Consider the following 20,453-nt stretch of genomic DNA (forward strand, 5'->3'; position numbering starts at 1 on the left):
ACACACACTACTGCTTCTTAAAGAGAAGCTGTCTGTTTCTATCTCCACGCCAAAGACGTACTCTGCTACATGAGCCCTCCTGTAGCCTTAGTGAGGGTCTATCAGTAGAGTGTATGGGAAGAAGCAAATCAACATATCCTTAGTGCCCCATGCAATGTAAATATGAATGCTGAAATGGACTCCCAAGCCCACATGCCATAATTGGTAGAGACTGAGCCAGTGATGAAATTATCACTGCTGTTGATTGCAATTGTGTTGGCATGCTTGTGGGTCACCAGTATGGCGGGCCCAGCACATATCCACCATCTCTGTTTAACTTGAATGTTGGCTTAAAAGTAAACTGTAACTGTTATGTGCTTGGGCAGCAAGAGAAGCAGGGTTTTCACTCACTGGGTTTTGGGTTGACTGCATTACAGCCTGCTGTAAAATGTAATATCCTTTTTTTGTTTGCAGGAAGAAGAAGAGGAAATAAAGTTAGAGATTAATATGTTGAAGACATATTCCCATCATAGGAATATAGCTACATACTATGGTGCCTTTGTGAAGAAGAGTCCTGCAGGTCAGGATGACCAGCTCTGGGTGAGTGGCTGCTTTCCATCTCTGTTGATTTCTCCTCATTTCAATCATCTCATCTCAATAACGCCATCATCTTTAAGAGAGCCTGTATCTCTATCTATATGTATGTACAGCTCATACAGCTTCTTTAGGTTAGTATGCACCAGTGGAGGCTGCTGAGGGGAGGAGGGCTCATAGTAATATCTGGAACGGAGCTGATGGAAGGGTGTCCGCTCCATTACCCATCCTCCCCAATTAAGGTGCCACCAACCTCCTGTGGTATGCAGAACATGGTTCCAGAATGCATAACAAGGGCCAGGAGTTTTTCCTGACACCGTGACCTGACCAGGGAAACCTCAGAGCCCTTTAACTCATCTAAAGTCCAAGTTGTATCTGGATGTGCGTGTGTTTTAGGCCTCGCAGTTGTAGTAACAGGGTTCTTCTGGTGGTCTGGCATCTGTCTGAGCCATTTCCTCTGTGTCTGTGTGTGCCCTTGCTGTGTAGCTGGTGATGGAGTACTGTGGGGCGGGCTCAGTCACTGACCTAGTGAAGAAGACTAAAGGGAACTGCCTGAAAGAAGACTGGATCGCCTACATCTGCAGGGAGGTCCTCAGAGTGAGTACTGCTGCTGGAGATAAGCCATTTAAATAGGACTCTCCACAAACCCCTGGGGAGATGTAAATGTCCTGAGAATCATTTCAGAGAGCTCTTCTCATCCTATATTGGCCATATTGTAGTGGGTGCGTTATTGCATTGGACTTGGAGCTTTTGCTTATAAACTTATGGTAGAACGGTAATGGAGGGTTAGACGATGGCTCACAGGGGCAGATAGCTGCGAAGCACGGTGAAGTCATTATCTTAAATAAAATAAACTTCCTGTGTTTATTTTTAACTCCTTTGAAGCAGTGTATGATTTCTGTGCCTGTTCTGTTGGACAGCTCCCAAGCCCCAAGAGAGAGAGAGAGAGAAATCATGTGATGTGTACAATGTGTGTGCATGCGTGTGTCGTGTCCTGATATTGTGTGTGTGTTTGTGTGTGTCAACACAGGGCCTGTCTCACCTCCACTCACACCACGTCATTCACAGAGACATCAAAGGCCAGAACGTGCTGCTGACTGAGAACGCAGAGGTCAAGCTGGGTAAGTACTAGGAGACAGGGTCAAAGTTCAACTCACAACCTTTGCTTGCTCTCCCCTTGTAGATGTGGTTTAATCTGTTTGAACACTGTGTCTTGTCTTTGCCAGTTGACTTTGGGGTGAGTGCTCAGCTGGACAGGACGATAGGGAAGAGGAACACCTTTATTGGGACTCCGTACTGGATGGCCCCTGAAGTCATTGCTTGTGACGAGAACCCAGACTCTACTTATGACTACAGGGTAAGAGGCCGCCATCTCTACTGGAAATGCTGTTTGTGTGTGTGTGTGTTCTCATTCTGAGGCCGAACCCGACGGGGCCCGACAGCACAAATTCTGTGAATTGATTCTGGCCGGGCGGGTTTTGGTCTTACCGTGCTGTTTAGAGAAAAGAAAAGTGGTGCGTGTCTGCGCATCTTTTAGCCTAATACGACATTTGTGACCATGATTCAACTTTTTTTTCTGATGATTGAAATGTTTCAAATTGGGATACGGATAGACTCGAGTGCACTCGGGAGAATGATGATCCACAAGAATACGACAGGCAGTACATCTCAGTATCAGGAGAAGCCCATATTCCTATAGCATCTGTTAACGCCGGTACATCCTAACAAAATGCACCCTATGACTGCCCTGCTAATGTGCCTTGCTGGACCTTGTAAACTATCAAATGTAGACCCATAACTGACACAAATATTTTCCTAATCAAACACGCATTTAAAACAGGGCTTTTGAGCCATTATTCAAAATGGATGTTTGGCAGAAAATCTACTTTTTTAAATGTATTGTTTAATTATTCAAGGCTCCCTTTGTTATTTAATTGAAAAAAATGCTTGATTGTATTTCAAGGCATGAATGACTTGTATGCTGTGTAATGACATAAATGAATGAATGATTGATTGATTATATTGAAGTAGGCTCAGTTACGTTAAAACAACTAAAAAAAGATGCGATCTCACAGCTTGGTGGTAGATAGATTACATAAGGCTACTACGTGAGTCAAGAGCAAAATAATACATTAGATTTAGGCTACATTATTGCATTCTAAGTGTTTCTGATCAGTGATTATTAGACAAGTCATAGGCTTGGGAGTAGGACAGGCTACTACGCGACTGAAGAGAAAAATCCACTTGATAAACTACATAACATAACAAAATCTGCTTATCAGCTAATATATGAGCTAACTGGAATAAAGATGGCCATGAACACTCACCTTAACTTAACTAGTATTTTCCCAGCCTAATTGTGGCCAAATATCCAAATGTGATTCAGTGAAAACAAAAATCTGACATTGATTGATTTGTCAAGATGAGTCCCCACGCTTGTCTGTTGAGTGGATCTGACTGGATGACTCTCCTCCTCTATAGAGTGACCTGTGGTCGCTGGGAATCACAGCTCTGGAGATGGCTGAAGGAGCACCACGTAAGTGTCACCTTCTCCTTCCCCTCCTGTCCATACTCATTGCAGTCTCGTCAAAGAATCTTCGCTTTCTCCTACACATCTTAGAATTTGGAGGCCATGACTAATATGCTCTACTGTAATTATAAAGTTTATTTTCTTTTAAAGGAATACTTCAGGATTTTGGCAATGAAGTCAAAATATCAACTTCCCTAGAGTCAGATGAACTCGTGGATACAATTTGTATGTCTGCGTGCAGTTTGAAGGAAGTTGCCACCTAGCGTTTGTGCAATTGCTAACTAGCGTTAGAGCAATTTTAGATGTCTATGGTTAGCATTGGCTCGAGAAACTACCTCTAACTTCCTTCATACTGGATGCGGAAACATACAAATGGTATCCTTGAGTTCATCTGACTCTGGGGAAGTAGATAAAGGGCTTCATTGCCAAAATCCTGAAGTATCCCTTTAAGCATATCCTATGTTATTATGCTGTATTTTTACTCTTGCAAAGTTCTAGTTTAGAGTTTTGTTGGATTAACTCACTGTATGTTTTCATTCTCTCTCTGTGAGTGACTTCACAGAGTTGTCAGATATTGCAGCCCATATTACCAGTCAAGGACTGAATCCAAGTGTCATTGAAAGTGATTGGGCTCACAATGATGTGTCGGAGGTCAGACAGTTCTCTCGCATTTTGAAATTGAAAATCCTTGAGTCAAAAAACAGAGAAACAAATGAAATAAACTCATGACTGTTTGGTGTCTGTTAAGCCTAGTGTTGCACCATGACCGAGAGGGAGTTCACAATCACTGAATGAAAAACAAACAGTGTTGTAGTAGGACTGTGTAGTAAACACACACAACAAGCAGGCCAAGGGCAACAGGACAGGACTTTAGCCTAACATTGACAACATTGTGGAACACTTCTTCCATCCCCTGCCATGTGATTAGGCCACAATGGAGCCTCTCATAACCTCGATCCCCTGTCTGTCTGTGTGAGTTCTAAATGGCACCCTATTGCCTACATTAGTGCACTACTTTTGACCAAGGCCTCGAGGGTGCCATTGGGGACGCAACCATAGTTTCTCTGTCTGTGTCTGTCTCTGTTCCCAGCCCTGTGTGACATGCATCCCATGAGAGCCCTGTTCCTCATTCCTCGCAACCCGCCCCCCAAGCTCAAATCAAAGAAATGGTAAGAAAGACAGCTCAGCCTCTCTCGCTTAGCGACACCACGCCCCACAGAGCCTCAGCAACACAGCAGGAATGTTTTCCCCAGAGTGGCCAAAACTCATACAGCCTTGCTTCGCCTTCCTTTTCCCTTACACACAGCCTTTTCTCTTTCTTAGCTCGCTCCGATAACATTACTGCCAACAGAACTGCCGCAATACAATGTCCCTTATTCACCCCTTATCTTACTGTTTTTTTGTGTACTGTAGCATTAGTTCAGGCTGAGCACATATTGTTTATTGTCACGTTCTTGGGTGTAATTTTAGCATCACAGTGTGAGATGACAATCCCCACAGTAACAGGTTGACTGCATGCAATGCTCTAAAATAAGGCATTTTATATCCAATGGGAAGGGAAAGTGGATAAGCTTTTGTCTTCCTGTTCACATGTCTTCAGCAGACTTGGTTTTTTACCTTTCGTAATGCGTGAAGCCTTGTGTTTGAACCCATGGAGTTCGATAATTCAATATTAATTCATACCAGCAGCTGCATGGCATACATTGAGAATTGATTGAGGCTGTGTCTGAAATGGCACCCTATTCCCTATAGCCCATGAGGATCTGGCCAAAAGTAGTGCACTACATAGGGGTTAGGGTGCCATCTCGGACACAGCCTGAGCCTGTAAGTTGTGACCCTCTGTCCTCTCCAGGTCCAAAAAGTTCCTGACCTTTGTGGAGAGCTGTCTGGCAAAAAACTACCTCCACCGTCCCGCCACAGAAACCCTCCTGAGACACTCATTCATCAAAGACCTGCCCAACGAACGGCAGGTCCGCATCATGCTCAAAGACCACCTGGACAGAACCAGGAAGAAGAGAGACAAAGGTGAGGCCATGTTGTCATAATAGAATATCAGAGATTACCTAGTTTCACTCAACAACTGAGTCTGGCAGTCAAGGCTATAATTAATATCATGATTTAGTGCTGTATGATACCTTGCACTGCCAATGACCGTGGGGCAACTTTTTGGCCTTTTTGGTCACACTGGCAGCGACAGTGAAAGTGGCAGTAGAAAGGTGTTTTGATTCTCAATCTTGTCTCCCAGTTCTCTGTTTACCCTTGTGTTTAATGTCTCTAGGCCAAGGGAGAGGCTACTGTATGACTGTCATTAATGAAAGGTTCTAATGAAGGGTTCCATTATCCACTGGTAATGTGGTGGGATTTGGGTTTAGAGGCAGCAGCAGGACTGCTCCTTGTCAGCCCTCTCACAGTGAGACTGCACACTCGTGTCATGTGAGAGGAATGCGCCTCGGAGGAAGCCGTGTTTAATCATCTCCTAGACTGCACCACACCCCCAGCGGCCTCCCTCGCTCCGTCTTCCTCCCCACGCCACATAATGACATCGTCTCCCTGCCTGCCTGCGCCCTCCGAGCCTCCAGGCTTCGCCCCGATACCAAAACAGCAGTTTCCTCGACCCTGTGCCATTGGTTTGTTGGTTGGCATTCTGCTTAACTGGTCAGACGGACAGAGAGATGACCCTTTAGAGAGGAGCCAAGCCTGTAGTGAGACCATGTGAGACGCTGATAGCGGCAGCTCCTAAACAGCAGATACACTCAATCATTACCTTGTTTTCATAACCTACTAGAGTTTTACTTGGAATTAGAAACGTTCTCTGAGGCCAGCATCTCCCTCTCTCTCTCTCTCTCTCTCTCTCTCTCTCTCTCTCTCTCTCTCTCTCTCTCTCTCTCTCTCTCTCTCTCTCTCTCTCTCTCTGTGTAATTCACAATCTCTCATGAGGCTTCAGAAGGAAGAATGAGCCTTACTTAATATGTAGAAGTATTTAGTCAATTATGACAAGCGTTTTGGAATGCAATCCTATTGAAGAAAAGGAAGTGAGAGAGACAGTTCATGACGAGTTTTAGTTCCATGTGGGTTAACTGCAGGAGACACCTGGAGGGGAGACATTAGGTTGGTTTACTGATGCTTGAAACCTTCCCTGCTCAGATCATGAGAGAGGAGGAACTGACTAGCTAACTGTGGGAACAGTACAGCATGTGTGAAAGTGTTGTACAGTTTTAGAACCCTTTCCTTGTTTCCTCAGTATGTAGAGTCATGTGCATGATGGTATCATTGGGATTACATGCATCCCTCATGTCTGAAATAGTCACATGTTGTCCACAGAGGGCCCCGAGTATGAGTACAGCGGCAGTGAGGACGAGGAGGAGGAGATGAATGACGAGGAAGGTGAACCCAGGTATGATGACACAGCGTTTACACTGTCTGCAACGAAGGTCAGACTCTAGGTCTGACGTCACGTCTACATCCATCAAACAGCCAGCTGACCCTGTCTGTGACTAGTCCTCACTTTACTGGTTATGTAATAGCTAATGCAGGCCTTGACCCTGAGAACTGTCATAGAGGATATTAATCTGAGAGTGCACAGTGTGTGAATGCATGGGCGTGTCCATGAAGACATTAGCATGTCACCAGGTGCTCGCCCCTACTTGTGCTCCCTTAGCTGGACACAGAGCGTCATATGGCGGTGACTATAAAAATATATTTGTGTGCGTGTGTGCAAGTGCATGCAAGTGTTCCTTCCTGTGTGTAACTCTACTCCTAGCCATATAGCCTCCTCACTCCTGCCCGTCACTCACTATGTGCCTTGCTACCATAATCTGTCCTGTATCCATAGCTCCATAGTGAACCTGCCGGGGGAGTCCACTCTAAGGAGAGAGTTCCTGCGTCTGCAGCAGGAGAACAAGAGCCGGTCAGAAGCCCAGCGACAGCAGCAGGTCCTCCAGCAGCAGCTCCAGGACCAGGAGAGGTACAAACAGCAGCTGCTGGCCGAGAGGCAGAAGAGGATCCAACAGCAGAAAGAGCAGCGCAGGAGGCTGGAGGATGTGAGAGACACTCTTTAGTTGAAACACTCCGCTCATCTCTGCAGCCCTCTCGAGCAGAACAGCAGAGCCAAACACCTGCTGCCCAGCCAGCAAATGAGCTTGGCTGGCTAGAGACTGACGGGCTCTCTCTTTTTCTCTCTCCCTCCTGTTGTTTGTTTGGCTCAAATGAGAAGGACTCTTTTGTGTTGAACAAACCAAAGAATTGTGTTATAGAACAATATAGAGTATTATACTGGGGTTTCCAAATACGGAGGGATTGCTTTCGGGAGTGATGCTTTTGTGTGGTTTGCTTTGCACAAAAGACGACAGACGTGATACTGTATGTCGTATTAGGTCTGCATACAGAGCTATGGTGTGTTCTGTAGCGTTTTTGTTGATGTAGAGTACAGATGGATGGAGAATGATGTCATGTGCCGTGTTGGACTGTGATGTCGCATTGAGAATTAGGATAGAAAATATATTCTGTTGAATGAGGTAATACCATGTTTAATGACGTTGTGGTGTTGTGTTACAGCAACAAAGGAGGCAGCTGCAGGATTCTGGGTTCCAATGGCCAGAGCTACAGGAAATGCTATGGAGGGAGGAGACTGAAGCTAATGACAGAGGTCTATTCAATGAGAGGAGCAAGAGAAGGGACAAGAAACAGGTAGCTGGCAAATTTGACCCCCCCCCCCCCCCATAAAAAACACATTTTTTTTTAAAGTAGTAGACCACCTGCCCTACCCACTCAATTCTCATCCACTCGTATTGCTCCATGTGATAGGCAGACAACCAAACAAGTATGTGCTGATTTGATGGTCTTTTGTGCCCAATCCCTAAGAAGGATTATAAATATTTATTTTCTTGTGTAATAACACTGTACTTTACAAGCTACAAGCTGTAAGTTCCTGAAGTTCAAATTGCATTGTCATGGGCCAATATGATCTAGATTCTAGTCTCGGTAGACATTTTTGGTCCATACATAATGTGTGTCGGAAGTCTGTTAACCTGCTTTGTGCATCATAACACATAACACTGTGGTTTTCACTGGGACGGGATCCACTTTGTTTTGTCAGTAACCTGCTCTGAAAAATGCATTGTGACAAGGTCAATGCATATTTAATCCAGGTGCAGGTTAACATTTTATACGTGTTCCTCCACAAAAACTGCTTTATATGCATTTGATATGAAGGGTGTTGACGCAGCACTTTCACTTGTGTCAGGTTTCAGTCCATTGGTGATTAAATCCACCAAGGTAGCGTTTAACGCCACTGATGAAGTTAGAAACACTATGGAAGATCAGAAAGAAATTGCCCGCGGGACCATCCTGAAAGAAAATAATTAAACATCTCTTACTTTTTTCTGCTGTATTGACATTTCCCGTGATTAGAAGTTGGAGCTGGGCTGAGCGCCATGGCGAGAAGTCAGTGACAATTACAGCATCCTATAGCCGAGGTAAAGGGCTGTCGTGTCGTTCTGAGGACTTTAATTAGACGGTTTAATTCGAACACTCGGTTGATTAATCTCCCACAGTTCAGTGGCTCTGGATGAGCCACACCTGCCTACCTGACTGCAGTACGGTACAGCAGATGCCATGTCAGTTTGTGCGGGTCTATTACAGTCATGTTCATTGTGATCATTAAGGTGTGCGGTGGTTTTGAGTCTGTTCAATGTGCCATTAGCTGAGCAATAGCCCACAAATCATTCTCTGGGATGTATACAGTATGGGTGCGTTCCAAATGGCCCCCTATTCCCATCCGCATCGACGTGGCCGCAGTGGACAGGGTCAAGAGCTTTAAGTTCCTCGGTGTCCACATCATGGTCCTCTCGCACCAACACAGTCATGAAAAAGCAACACAGAGCCCCTTCTCCCTCGGGAGGCATGACTCCTCAGATCCTTAGGAACTTTTACAGCTGCTCCATCGACAGCTGGTTGTATCATTGTGGTATGGTATGGAAATTGCACCGCCCGCGACCGGAAGGCCCTACAAAGAGTGGTGCGGACGGCCCAGTGCATCACTGGGGGTGAACATCCCAGCCATCCAGGACGTACATGCTAGGCGGTGTCTGAGAAAGGCCCGAAAAATTGCCAAAGACTCCAGTCGCCCGAGATACTGGTGGTACTGGTGCATCAATGCTCAGACCAACAGACTCCTTAACTAATTCTATTCCCTGGCCATAAGACTGTTCAATTGCTAATAACTACTGCTCCCCCTCACACCTATGCTGCTGTTCTTTGATTGTTGATTGCCATTACCATCTATCTATTTATCCTGCTACTGGTCACTATTACTCCTGTTTACATGTACTGTATATATTACCACTAGTATATTACCATAAGTAATAATACCATTCACTTTTCAGCCCTGTTTACGTGTATGTATGCCTAGCACGCCTACACTGTCACTCTTGCACACACACTCACTCCCTCTCACACACTAACACCCACACAGTTACACTTACATACACACACTCACCACTATGCACACACCCACCACCCACTTATGTTTCTGCAATACTGTTTACTATTATGATTAATACTGCTACCAGTCACTTTTCATGTACATACTGTATCTACCTTAAAAACTCCAGTATCCCTGCTCATTGTAAATGTGGTATTGGCACTGATCCTGTATCTAGCTTCCTCTCCTATTTCTTATTTTTGTTGTGTTTTTTTTTTATTATACAGTGCATTCGGAAAGTATTCAGACCCCTTGACTTTTTCCACATTACTTTACTTCACAGCCTAATTCTAAAATGGATTAAATAAAATGTTGTCCTCATCATTCTTCACACAATACTCCATAATGACAAAACGAAAACAGGTTTTTTGAAATTTTTGCAAATGTATTCAAAATAAAAAACATAAATAATTTATTGAGAGGACTGGGGCGAAAATAGCCTAATATTTGTTTTTTGAAGATCGTCCAAGTGTTTCTTGCACAGAGATTTCGAGATCCTCTGTCCATCTTTCATCACTCAAACTCTCCTGTCGGATTTATCTATAGTTATGCACATGTGCAAACAGGATTTATTTCCAATTATAAACTGGGTGGTTTGAACCCTGAATGCTGATTGGTTGAAAGCCATGGTATATCAGACCATGTAACATGGGTATGACAAAAAATGACGAATTACGTTGGTAATAGCAATAAGGCACCTCAGGGGTTTGTGGTATATGGCCAATATGCCACGGCTGAGGGCTGTGTCTTAAGAACAGCCCTTATCTGTGGTATATTAGCTATATATCACTTCTCCTCGGGCCTTATTGCTTAATCATAGCAGTCAAAACAAGTTAAATAGATATCCATTGATGGAAATTATCAGGTGTGTTTAATAAGGGCAAAATATATTTTCTCTTGCAACTTATTCTTAAGCTCGCAATAATTATTATTTTGATGGAAAAACAAATTATGCTTCTGAGTTTACGTCATTACAAATTACGTCGATATTCCTTCTTAATTCGCTTGATAACGTTATAGAAAGGGGGTTTATTGGATACATGTGGCAACTCCGCTCTTGCTGCGGGAAAAAAATGTAGTCGCTAGTTTTCAGGCCTAGGGGACGGGTTTTGAGAGATCATTGGTATCGAAATTTAAGCGAGACCTGGCAACCCTGTGTGCATGACAATAAAACTTGAACAATGAACAATATAAACACATGCATGGAGCATTTCAAGATACACACACATAGGCTGAATCCTAAATGGCACCCTATTCCCTATATAGTGTTCTACTTTTGACCACCTCTGATCAGAAGTAGTACAATATATAGGGAACAGGGTGCCATTTGGGATGCAACCTTTGTATGTATCTTGACATGCTCCATGCATGTGTTTCTCTTGGTGAGAGTTATGTAGAAGGCAGCTCTAATGAGTTTAGACAGAATCCTAGAGAGTGGCCCGGCTACCAATTAATTACAGATGGTCAGTAGGGCTGATTGCCTGGCTGTGCTGCTCTCTCTCCTCCTGTCTGCCTGTCTCAGCTGTAGCTTACATGGATTTCCGCCGTCTCATCCTCAAGCGCATCTGGAGATGCAACGTGTACCATTTAACATCTATTGACTAGAACATGTTTTTAACCCATTCTGTGTTAACCCAGGGGGGAAGAACTCGCTGCACGCTTTTGATTCAGCCATTCACTCTTTCAGGGTCATTTAGAGTTATGTGGACTAATTTTCATGGCTAAATATTTAAAATAGGGGGGTTAAGAGCCTTATGCAAGCTAGCTAGACACTGAATATTTTAGGTTTTTCACCGGAATTCAGTCATTGGATTTCCTAAGTCAGAAACCTTGACGTTATCAAAAAAATAAATCTCTCTCTCTCTCTCTCTCTCTCGTTGAATTGTAGCTGGAGGCTTGTGGCACACAGAGGAGTGATGTCGGAGGAAGACCTGCAGGTCCTTTAAATGAACAGGTAATAACTGCCTTCTGTTTTTTTGTCACTCAACCTGCATAGAACGAAATGCATCAAACCGTGCCATGAAATCACTCCAATCTTTATGAAAGACATGGGTGGTTATTGAATTCAAATGTTTTGGTATGAATGTTGTGTCTTGGTCTATGGGAAATATTATGACTGGTTCTGCATGAAACGACACAGAATGTGAGAACACCGGTGTGTCAAGAGCAAGTTTGTTGCTGTCAATGAAGGAGTAGAGAAAATAGAATGGTGGAAAATTCCATGTTTAGACTACCATGGCAGATTTCAAGGTCAAGACCTTGTTGCTTTCTCAGTGTATACTACTGTACCACAGGTCCTGTTAAATTATGCTATACCAGACTTAGCATGGGTAGCTAAAGGCCACATTCTCTTAAGGTCTGTTTCCCTAACTTCTAATGATGATAGATGCTAGGCTAACTGGAAACACAGTCAATCCTGCGTACTCAAAGGCAACATAAAGACTATGTACTGTAATGTACTGTAGAAGAAAACACTTAAGAACTCTGAACGGCTCTGTTTGACTTTTAATCCGCAAGGAGCCTTGTACTAAAAGGCGTCATTTGCTTTTAAAAGGCATCGACTTAAAGTTGCATCTGAAGTAATTCACAGGAGGAATCCTATTTAGGCGCGACGGATTGTAACTGCTTGATATGTGGATGCAAGTGCAACCCCCTACCGCGATGTAAAGAAAAATATGTTTGAAAAGGAATACTTAGGCTTACAACAAGAAAATGAAAAAAAAAAATCCCATTCTACCGTAGTAATACAGGACTAGTAAAGGCCCAGTGCACCACTTTTGTGGGATTTTTAATATATACTTATTTTTTTATTCCAATTTTTCAGGGGGTGCTGCAGCACCCCTACTTCTCGCGGCTATGGTAGGGAGAATAAAACAATGCATTCTCAAACACAGCCTATGTGTTCATCACTTGCGTATGGAATCCTGTCTCCTCGTTTCCTTGAGAAGGCCACTGCTGTGCCGAACAGCCAGAACCCTATTAGATTATTTATGTATCTCGATTCACAATATCCTTATTGTGAACATTAGTCTTGATCCCCGTGATATAATTCCATGGCTTGTGTTTAGTCTTTAAATAGCATGCAGTGCTTGGAGAAAAAGGCTCTCCTTACATTTGTCAACGCTGGTAAAAGAGAGAGTAAATGCCAAGTAACATGAAGGGGCTTTTTGTTTCTCATTTAATCTGATTTAGCAAATAGCATGAAATTATGGTGAACTCATCATAAATCATAGATGACAAACATCCAAGCTTATATGGGATTACAGGTGTGGAATTGATTTAGCTCAACTTCTCTTTCTCTCTATGTAGTCTTCATGTCAGTGTGACCTTGTAATCACTTCATTGAATCTGAAGTGAAAAAGCATGACATACAGTTAACAGTGGGAGAAATGTCCTTGGTGGTTTACTATAATAAGAAATTCAGTTGATACTGTATTTATGTGCTTCTTGCGTGTGTGTGTGTTTGGGGCGAGGGCTCTATGTGAGTGTATGTTGTGTGCTTTTCATGTGTGCTGATCATAAAGCCTGGGAGTGCCCCTCCTGAAACAATACCTCCTCCAGTTCTGACGTCTGGAGAGAGTTTAGCCTCATTCCAGTTTCAGTTTCAATGAGAGGCTCCTACTGGGCCTGGATCTGCTAGCTACAGTAGAGGCTCTATTGAAAGCAGCTGTTTCCAGGCTGCAGCATTGGCCACAAGGCCTTGTCATCTATCTGTCTTGGGGCAGTACTGCAGGCACGGGATGAGGCTGCTGAATGCCAGTGTCCTGTGTTTGTCTCTGTCGTTGTGTAGAGGAGGACCGAGCCTCCACCACTACTGCCTCATCCTCAGCAGCAGCAGCAGGGTAAAAAGTTCCACCGCACGCTGCCCAAAGACCAAACGCAGCTGCTTTCGCTTCAGCACGACCACAGGCACAAACAGAGGGAGCCCCAGAAGGCTGCTAGTGCCACACCTAACTGCCCTGCAAATAGCCAGTGCAAAGCGGTAAAGTCCCCCTTGTCCCACTCCCCCCGTCTCCCCGAGCACCCCCCCACTATCTGCTGCCTCCCTCTCTCTCTCTCTCTCTCACCGCCTTGTCTGTATCACTATTTGTCTAGTGTTGTGTTTGTTTGCGTTTGTGCATTAGTGTGCCAGATAGCTATTAGTCGCTCAAAGATAGATTGGAAGTATGTTTTGGATTATTAGTTATAATTCATAATCCAGTATGCAATAATATAGTCTTGACTACAGTGTCCAGGGGTCTGGTTCTGACTGTTCTTGTCTATGTTGCTCAGATGGAGATGGATAGGGGGAAGACATCTGACAGCTATCAGGTCAACCTGAACAGAGTGTTGGCTGGGCTGCCCCTTCCCGTACACCCCCTTCCTCTCCCTGTAAACATCCATACCAGACTGAGCTCCGGGAGCAGCTCCAGCCCCTGTACCCCTGCCATGCAGAGGGCCGCCATACAACAGGTACAGTAGCCCACTCCCCATCCCCTGCCCAAATATCCGTACCCTTCCTAACACCACCAATCAATTCAATCAGTCAATATCTTTATTTGCCACAGTTAGGAAAATAATTACGCAGCTAGGCATTCACAATATGCAATATGGTGTACTTACCTCATACATTATAAGTACTGACGACATCAACACCATCACCATGTGACAATGACACATAGTTAAAACAGCTGCCTGTTTCAAAGTAAAGGGTTAATTTAGCAAACAAGTCAGAGAATAGGTATTGCATCTCTATATTAGTAACTGCAAACATTAGATAAAAAATCTCTGTAAATGTCACTCTTTCAATTTATTTAGAAGTTATGACACGTATTTTGCAAGACCCTATTGACTAATCAAACGGGTGTCAAGGCTTCAACATATATTTTGACCATTTCAACATTTTGAAAACCCACGTTTTGTACTCTTTGTCAGCTCTTCTGTTGGGAAGGTATTAGTCAAGGATCTATACATATCCTATGCCATCTTGTGCTTTGTGGTTGATAACTTAGTTGTCCTTCCTCTTACTTTATCCAGAACCCGAAAACGATTACTTCCTTTTTTCCATCTTGTTTGTCCTACAGTACTCAGAGTCTCTGTCTCAAATAGTACCCTATTCCCCTTATATTGCATCCATAGGGCACTGGTCAAAAGTAAAGCACTATAGAGAATAGGGTGCCACTTGGAACGTGACCAATGTGTCACTAAATAAAGTAATCTTACCCAGAGCCGTATGAATATATAAAAATATAGCTGGCCTGATCTAAACTAAGTGTTCATTTCAGAATGCCAATCTTCACTCCAGTCGAGGCGCCCCTCACAGCAGCTCTATGTCTGACATGGCCACCACTCCCATGTCTCCTATGTTTGACGATGTCTTCTGGGACTTCCAAAGCTCCATGGAGTGCCCACCAAAGGTCTGTCCATCTATCAGTGTGGTGACATGTGTGTATATGTTGTGGTGTGTACACACACATGTTGTATGCAGAGGTCCAGTCAAAAGCGTTTTCTTTATTTTTTCTATTTTCTACATTGTAGAATAATAGTGAAGACCTCAAGATATGAAATAACACATATGGATTCCAAAAAACATAGTAACCAAAAAAGTGTTAAACAAATCAAAATATATTTTAGATTTTAGATTCTTTAAAGTAGCCACCCTTTGCCTTGATGACAGCTTTTCACACTCTTGGCAGTCTCTCAACCAGCTTCACTTGGAATGCTTTTCAGTCTTGAAGGAGTTCCCACATATGCTGAGCAAATTTTGGCTGCTCTTCCTTCACCCTGCGGGCCAAATCATCCCAAACCATCTCAATTGGGTTGAGGTCGGGTGATTGTGGAGGCCAGGTCATCTGATGCAGCACTCCGTCATTCTCTTTCTTGGTCAAATAGCCCGTACACAGTCTGGAGGTGTGTTGGGTTATTTTCCTGTTGAAAAACAAATGATAGTCCCACAAAGCGCAAACGAGATGGGATGGTGTATCACTGCAGAATGCTGTGGTAGTCATGCTGGTTAAGTGTGCCTTAAAATCTAAATAAATCACAGACAGTGTCAACAGCAAAGAACCCCCACACCATCACACCTCCATGCTTCATGGTGGGAACCACACATGCGGAGATCATCCGATCACCTGCTCTGCGTCTCACAAAGACACGGTGGTTGGAACCAAAAATGTCAAATTTGGACTCATCAGACCAAAGGACAGATTTCCAACGGTCTAATGTCCATTGCTTGTGTTTGTTGGCCCAAGCCTCTTCTTATTATTGGTGTCCTTTAGTAGTGGTTTCTTTGCAGGAATTAGACCACGAAGGCCTGATTCACGCAGGCTCCTCTGAACAGTTGATATTGAGATGTGTCTGTTACTTGAACTCTGTGCAGCATTTGTTTGAGCTGCAATTTCTAAGGATGGTAATTCTAATGAACTTATCCTCTGCAGTAGAGGTAACTCTTCCTTTCCTGTGGCGGTCCTCTTGAGAGCCACTTTCATTATAGCGCTTGATAGTTTTTGCAACTGAAATTTACTGAAATGTTCCATATTGACTGACCTTCATGTCTTAAAGTAATGATGGACTGTCGTTTCTCTTTGCTTATTTGAGCTGTTCTTGCCATAATATGGATTTGGTATTTTACCAAACAGTGCTATCTTCTGTATACCACCCCTACCTTGTCACAACGCAACTGATTGGCTCAAACACATTAAGAAGGAAAGAAATTCCACAAATTAACTTTTAACAAGGCACACCTGTTAATTGAAATGCTGTCACATCGTTCGTAATAATGATGGTCGGACCAAGGCGCAGCGTACGTAGAGTTCCACATAATTTTAATGAATAATGTGAGACTTAAGCAAATACAAAACAAATAAAGAATAAATGAACCGTGACGACAATGCACTGCTAACAGGCAACTAAACATAAACAATATCCCATAACCCACAGGTGGGAAAAATTCTACTTAAGTATGATCCCCAATTAGAGACAACGATAACCAGCTGCCTCTAATTGGGAATCAAGCAAATCAACAACATAGAAAATCAAATCTCGAACCCCACATAGAAAATATAAACTAGAACAAAAAAAAACTAGTCACACCCTGACCTACTCTACCATAGAAAATACAGGTTTTCTATGGTCAGGACGTGACAAATGCATTCCAGGTGACTACCTCATGAAGCTGGTTGAGAGAATGCCAAGTGTGTGCAAAGCTGTCATCTAGGCAAAGGGTGGCTACTTTGAAGAATCTCAAATCTCAAATATATTTTGATTAGTTTAACACTTTTTTGGTTACTACATGATTCCATATGTGTTATTTCATAGTTTTGATGTCTTCACTATTATCTTCACTATTATTCTGCAATGTAGAAAATAATACAAATAAAGAAAAACTCTTGAATGAGTATGTGTGTCCCAACTTTTGACTGGTACCTTATTTTGACTGGTGTCTGTCTGTGTGTGTGTGTGTGTGCCTGGTGAGACTATAACCCCATGTGCGTGTGATATTATCTCTTAGGTGGTTCTGCTGTTGTTGTTTTTGTGATTATGTTGATCATGCAAGCTTAGAGGAAGTGGAATGTTCAGCACGAGTTTGGCAGTGCCCTCAGGCTTCCTATGGCACCCCTGACTTACAGCAAACACATTTGATGATGTGATGCACGTTCTGTGTTTCCAATAACAAACTCTCACAACATTTCTCTAGTTCAGGTATGGGTAACTTTGATGGGGTTGGGGACCACAACAAATTTGAACTCATCATGAGGGACCACAGTGGCTCGCGGGTCTGCGTATCCAGCTCCATACCCTCACGTGCAGTCAGAGCCGGCTTTAGCATTTTGGGGGCCCCAAGCGAAATTTTGTTGGGGGTCCCACGCCACCTTGAAACAAACAAAAAAAAGTGCAACCCCCCCTATTGACAGCGGAGAGAAAACATTGACATTTTACACATTGATGTTTTAAAGTGAATTTCCTACAGAAGGTACTGTAGGTCCGCGGGTCACCAGTTGCCCATCCTTGCTCTGGGTCCTCTATTCAACATAGATTTGTATCCTTAGCATATGGACTTGATGGGCTTTAATTGCTTACAAGTTCTCTTGTTGCATTCATGTCACAGGAAAATTAAAGAAACACTTATGACACCCAGAGCTGCAAGTAAGCCCTGTTGAAGGAGTGTCAGTAGTCAGATGCGTATTTTCAGAATGACTTCCTCTTTCAGGGGGTGCAGTCTTCCTTTCCTCTTATGTGATGATGTGACACATGAGAGCAAGGTGAAAAGGTTGACAGCTGCAGGGGACCACGTTGAGAAATTTAAGCATTAGTCACATGAACACAAGGCCTGTGTGCCTGTTTGACATATGTTTCTTCTCGTGAGTTTGACTGAAGTTGTAATTCTTAGAATGTAGCAGCTATATTGTAATTAAATATCAACTTACTATAGAAGGTGATACAGTCCAGGTTGCCTCATTTGGATCAGTTCCACATACTATATTGTTTCTGCAGTCCTTACATAGTATGCAGTGGTTTGTAATGTCCTAATATACAGCATGCTTTGTTGAAGGCAGTCAGGCATATACTGTGTCCTTACATGTCAAAATGATATTTTGAAGGTTCCGGAGCGTACAACATCGAAATTCTATTGTAAAGAGCTGATGAGTCATCACCGGACTTCATCAAGGTACGTTTTTCACCATCATCACACATCATTCAGGGTAGCCTAGTGGTTAGAGCGTTGGACTAGTAACCGGAAGGTTGCAAGTTCAAATCCCCGAGCTGGTACAAATCTGTCGTTCTGTCCCTGAACAGGCAGTTAACTGTTCCTAGGCTGTCATTGAAAATAAGAATTTGTTCTTAACTGACTTGCCTAGTAAAATAATAATTTAAAAAAGAATAATTCTCAGGGAGGGATCCTACCAGTCACAGGGTGGATGATCCATAGATCAGCTTTGACAGGTCCCATGTGCTTAGGGGATCACTGGCACTCTATGGACATTTGACATCTCTGTTACATCATTTGAAGTACACTTGTGTGTGCCTGATCCTTGTCACCTCTCTCCCTCTCCTGGCTGCTCTTTTCTTGTGGCAACAGGTCACAAATCTTGCTGCTGTGATGGCACACTGTTATATTTCCCCTGATAGATATTATTTAACATTATTTGTGGGTCTGTGTAATCTGAGGGAAATGTCTCTAATATGGTCATACATTTGGCAGGAGGTTAGGAAGTGCAGCTCAGTTTCCACCTAATTTTGTGTGCACATAGCCTGTCTTCTCTTGACAGCCAGGTCTGCCTACGGCGGCCTCTCAATAGCAAGGCTATCCTCACTGAGTCTGTACATAGTCAAAGCTTTCAGGTATTCTGCTACTGTGTACTCTCTGTTTAGGGCCAAATATAATTTTAGTTTGCTCAGTTTTTTTGTTTATTCTTTCCAATGTGTTGGTTGTGTTTTATTGTGCTGCTGTCCTGGGGCTCTGTGGGGTCTGTTTGTGAACAGAGCCCCAGACCAGCTTGTTTAGGTGACTCTTCTCCAGATTCATCTCTCCATAGGTGTTGGCTTTGTTATGGAATGTTTGGGAATCGCTTCCTTTTAGGTGGTTGTAGAATTTAACGTCTCTCTTCTGGATTTTGATAATTAGCGGGTATCGGCCTAATTATGCTCTGCATGCATTATTTGGTGTTTTGCATTGTACACTTAGGATATTTTTGCAGAATTCTGCATGAAGAGTCGCAATTTGGTGTTTGTCCCATTTTTATGAATGATTTGTTGGTGAGCGGACCCCAGACCTCACAACCATAAAGGGCAATGATTCAAGTATTTTTAGCCAGATCCTAATTGGTATGTTGAATTTCATGTTCCTTTTGATGGCGTAGAAGGCCCTTATTGCCTTGTCTCTCAGATCGTTCACAGCTTTGTAGAAGTTACCTGTGGCACTGATTCCTATCCCTCTCCCTCTCTGTTGTCCAGTGGGGGCCCTCAGTCTCCTGTGGAGAAGGGTGGGAAATCCATGTCATCTCACGGAAGCTCCAGCAACAGCTCCCAGTCAGGTCTGTGTCCCTGTGTCCTCCACAATTACTCACTTGCTTCACCTCTCCCTCTCTCGCTCTCTCTCTCTCTCTCTCTCTCTAAACCACTCATCAATGTGGTCCATTTCAACACATTGATTCATAGTAGATCCATCAGCTGCATAGTGTTACTACATGGTGAACTACAGCCTGTGAGAAAGCATTGGGTGTTTACAAATCAGACTATAACCACAATACACAGGAAATCTCTCACTGGAACCTAAACATCCTGTCAGAGTTGTTCCCCCCTATGAGTTGAAAGTGTTTGAAAGTGAAACTCTGAACCATGCACCGTGCCACCGCTTCACTGTTTGGCTTTGAAACAGAAAAATAGTTGAACGTTTTACCTAGTTTCTTGTCTTTAGGAAAGACCTAAAAGGTGTCTAACACTTTCTGTGTAGTGGTAGCATTGGCCTGTGCTCTGTCTGTTGAGTAGTGCAGTGTGTTTTGGGGTGTGTGGGAGTGTATGAGGGCGTGTGGGTGAGTAACAGGGCCTGTGGTAGAATGGGTGTGGGGAAAACCAGTACAATTAATGGTTAGACAGACTCTCAAAATAAATGCCTTTTGGATGGCGAAAGAAAGAAAGTATGAAAGACTGGGTAATATGTTAAAATATCCCTTTTTTACCAGTAATCGTCAGTTTTAAGAAAGCAGTTCAGGAGCCTCCCGCACAATATAGTAAATAAATGTCTTTGTTTAAATGTAAAAGGATTTTCATATACTGTACATGAAGAGGGAGCAATAGCTCAAATAGAGTAGTGATAATGATACATTTTGATAGTGCTTTTCCAAGTCCTTTACAAGGGCTTTACATTTTAGCATTCAGGGAGTAAGCCAG

General features: G+C 43.3%; 1 protein-coding gene across 7 annotated transcripts in view; it reads left to right on the forward strand.

The window, feature by feature from the left end:
• LOC109864508 (mitogen-activated protein kinase kinase kinase kinase 4) overlaps nucleotides 1-20,453 on the forward strand; it is a 57,001-nt gene that overhangs the window by 14,841 nt on the left and 21,707 nt on the right. For 3 of the 7 annotated variants that reach the window (XM_031797434.1, XM_031797435.1, XM_031797437.1), the window contains exons 4-19: nucleotides 454-579; nucleotides 1,060-1,170; nucleotides 1,604-1,694; nucleotides 1,800-1,930; nucleotides 3,055-3,109; nucleotides 4,194-4,272; nucleotides 4,956-5,128; nucleotides 6,425-6,497; nucleotides 6,936-7,143; nucleotides 7,658-7,789; nucleotides 11,473-11,538; nucleotides 13,375-13,566; nucleotides 13,857-14,036; nucleotides 14,849-14,980; nucleotides 18,164-18,231; nucleotides 19,518-19,597. In XM_031797434.1, the coding sequence (XP_031653294.1) occupies nucleotides 454-579; nucleotides 1,060-1,170; nucleotides 1,604-1,694; nucleotides 1,800-1,930; nucleotides 3,055-3,109; nucleotides 4,194-4,272; nucleotides 4,956-5,128; nucleotides 6,425-6,497; nucleotides 6,936-7,143; nucleotides 7,658-7,789; nucleotides 11,473-11,538; nucleotides 13,375-13,566; nucleotides 13,857-14,036; nucleotides 14,849-14,980; nucleotides 18,164-18,231; nucleotides 19,518-19,597 (1,897 nt within the window). Of the gene's footprint in view, nucleotides 1-453; nucleotides 580-1,059; nucleotides 1,171-1,603; nucleotides 1,695-1,799; nucleotides 1,931-3,054; nucleotides 3,110-4,193; nucleotides 4,273-4,955; nucleotides 5,129-6,424; nucleotides 6,498-6,935; nucleotides 7,144-7,657; nucleotides 7,790-11,472; nucleotides 11,539-13,374; nucleotides 13,567-13,856; nucleotides 14,037-14,848; nucleotides 14,981-18,163; nucleotides 18,232-19,517; nucleotides 19,598-20,453 lie in introns of those variants that run through there. The other 4 variants (XM_031797436.1, XM_031797438.1, XM_031797439.1 and 1 more) reach the window with 2 other exon arrangements.

This window comes from Oncorhynchus kisutch, linkage group LG19, assembly GCF_002021735.2.
Source record: "Oncorhynchus kisutch isolate 150728-3 linkage group LG19, Okis_V2, whole genome shotgun sequence".
Taxonomy (NCBI): Eukaryota; Metazoa; Chordata; class Actinopteri; order Salmoniformes; family Salmonidae; genus Oncorhynchus; species Oncorhynchus kisutch.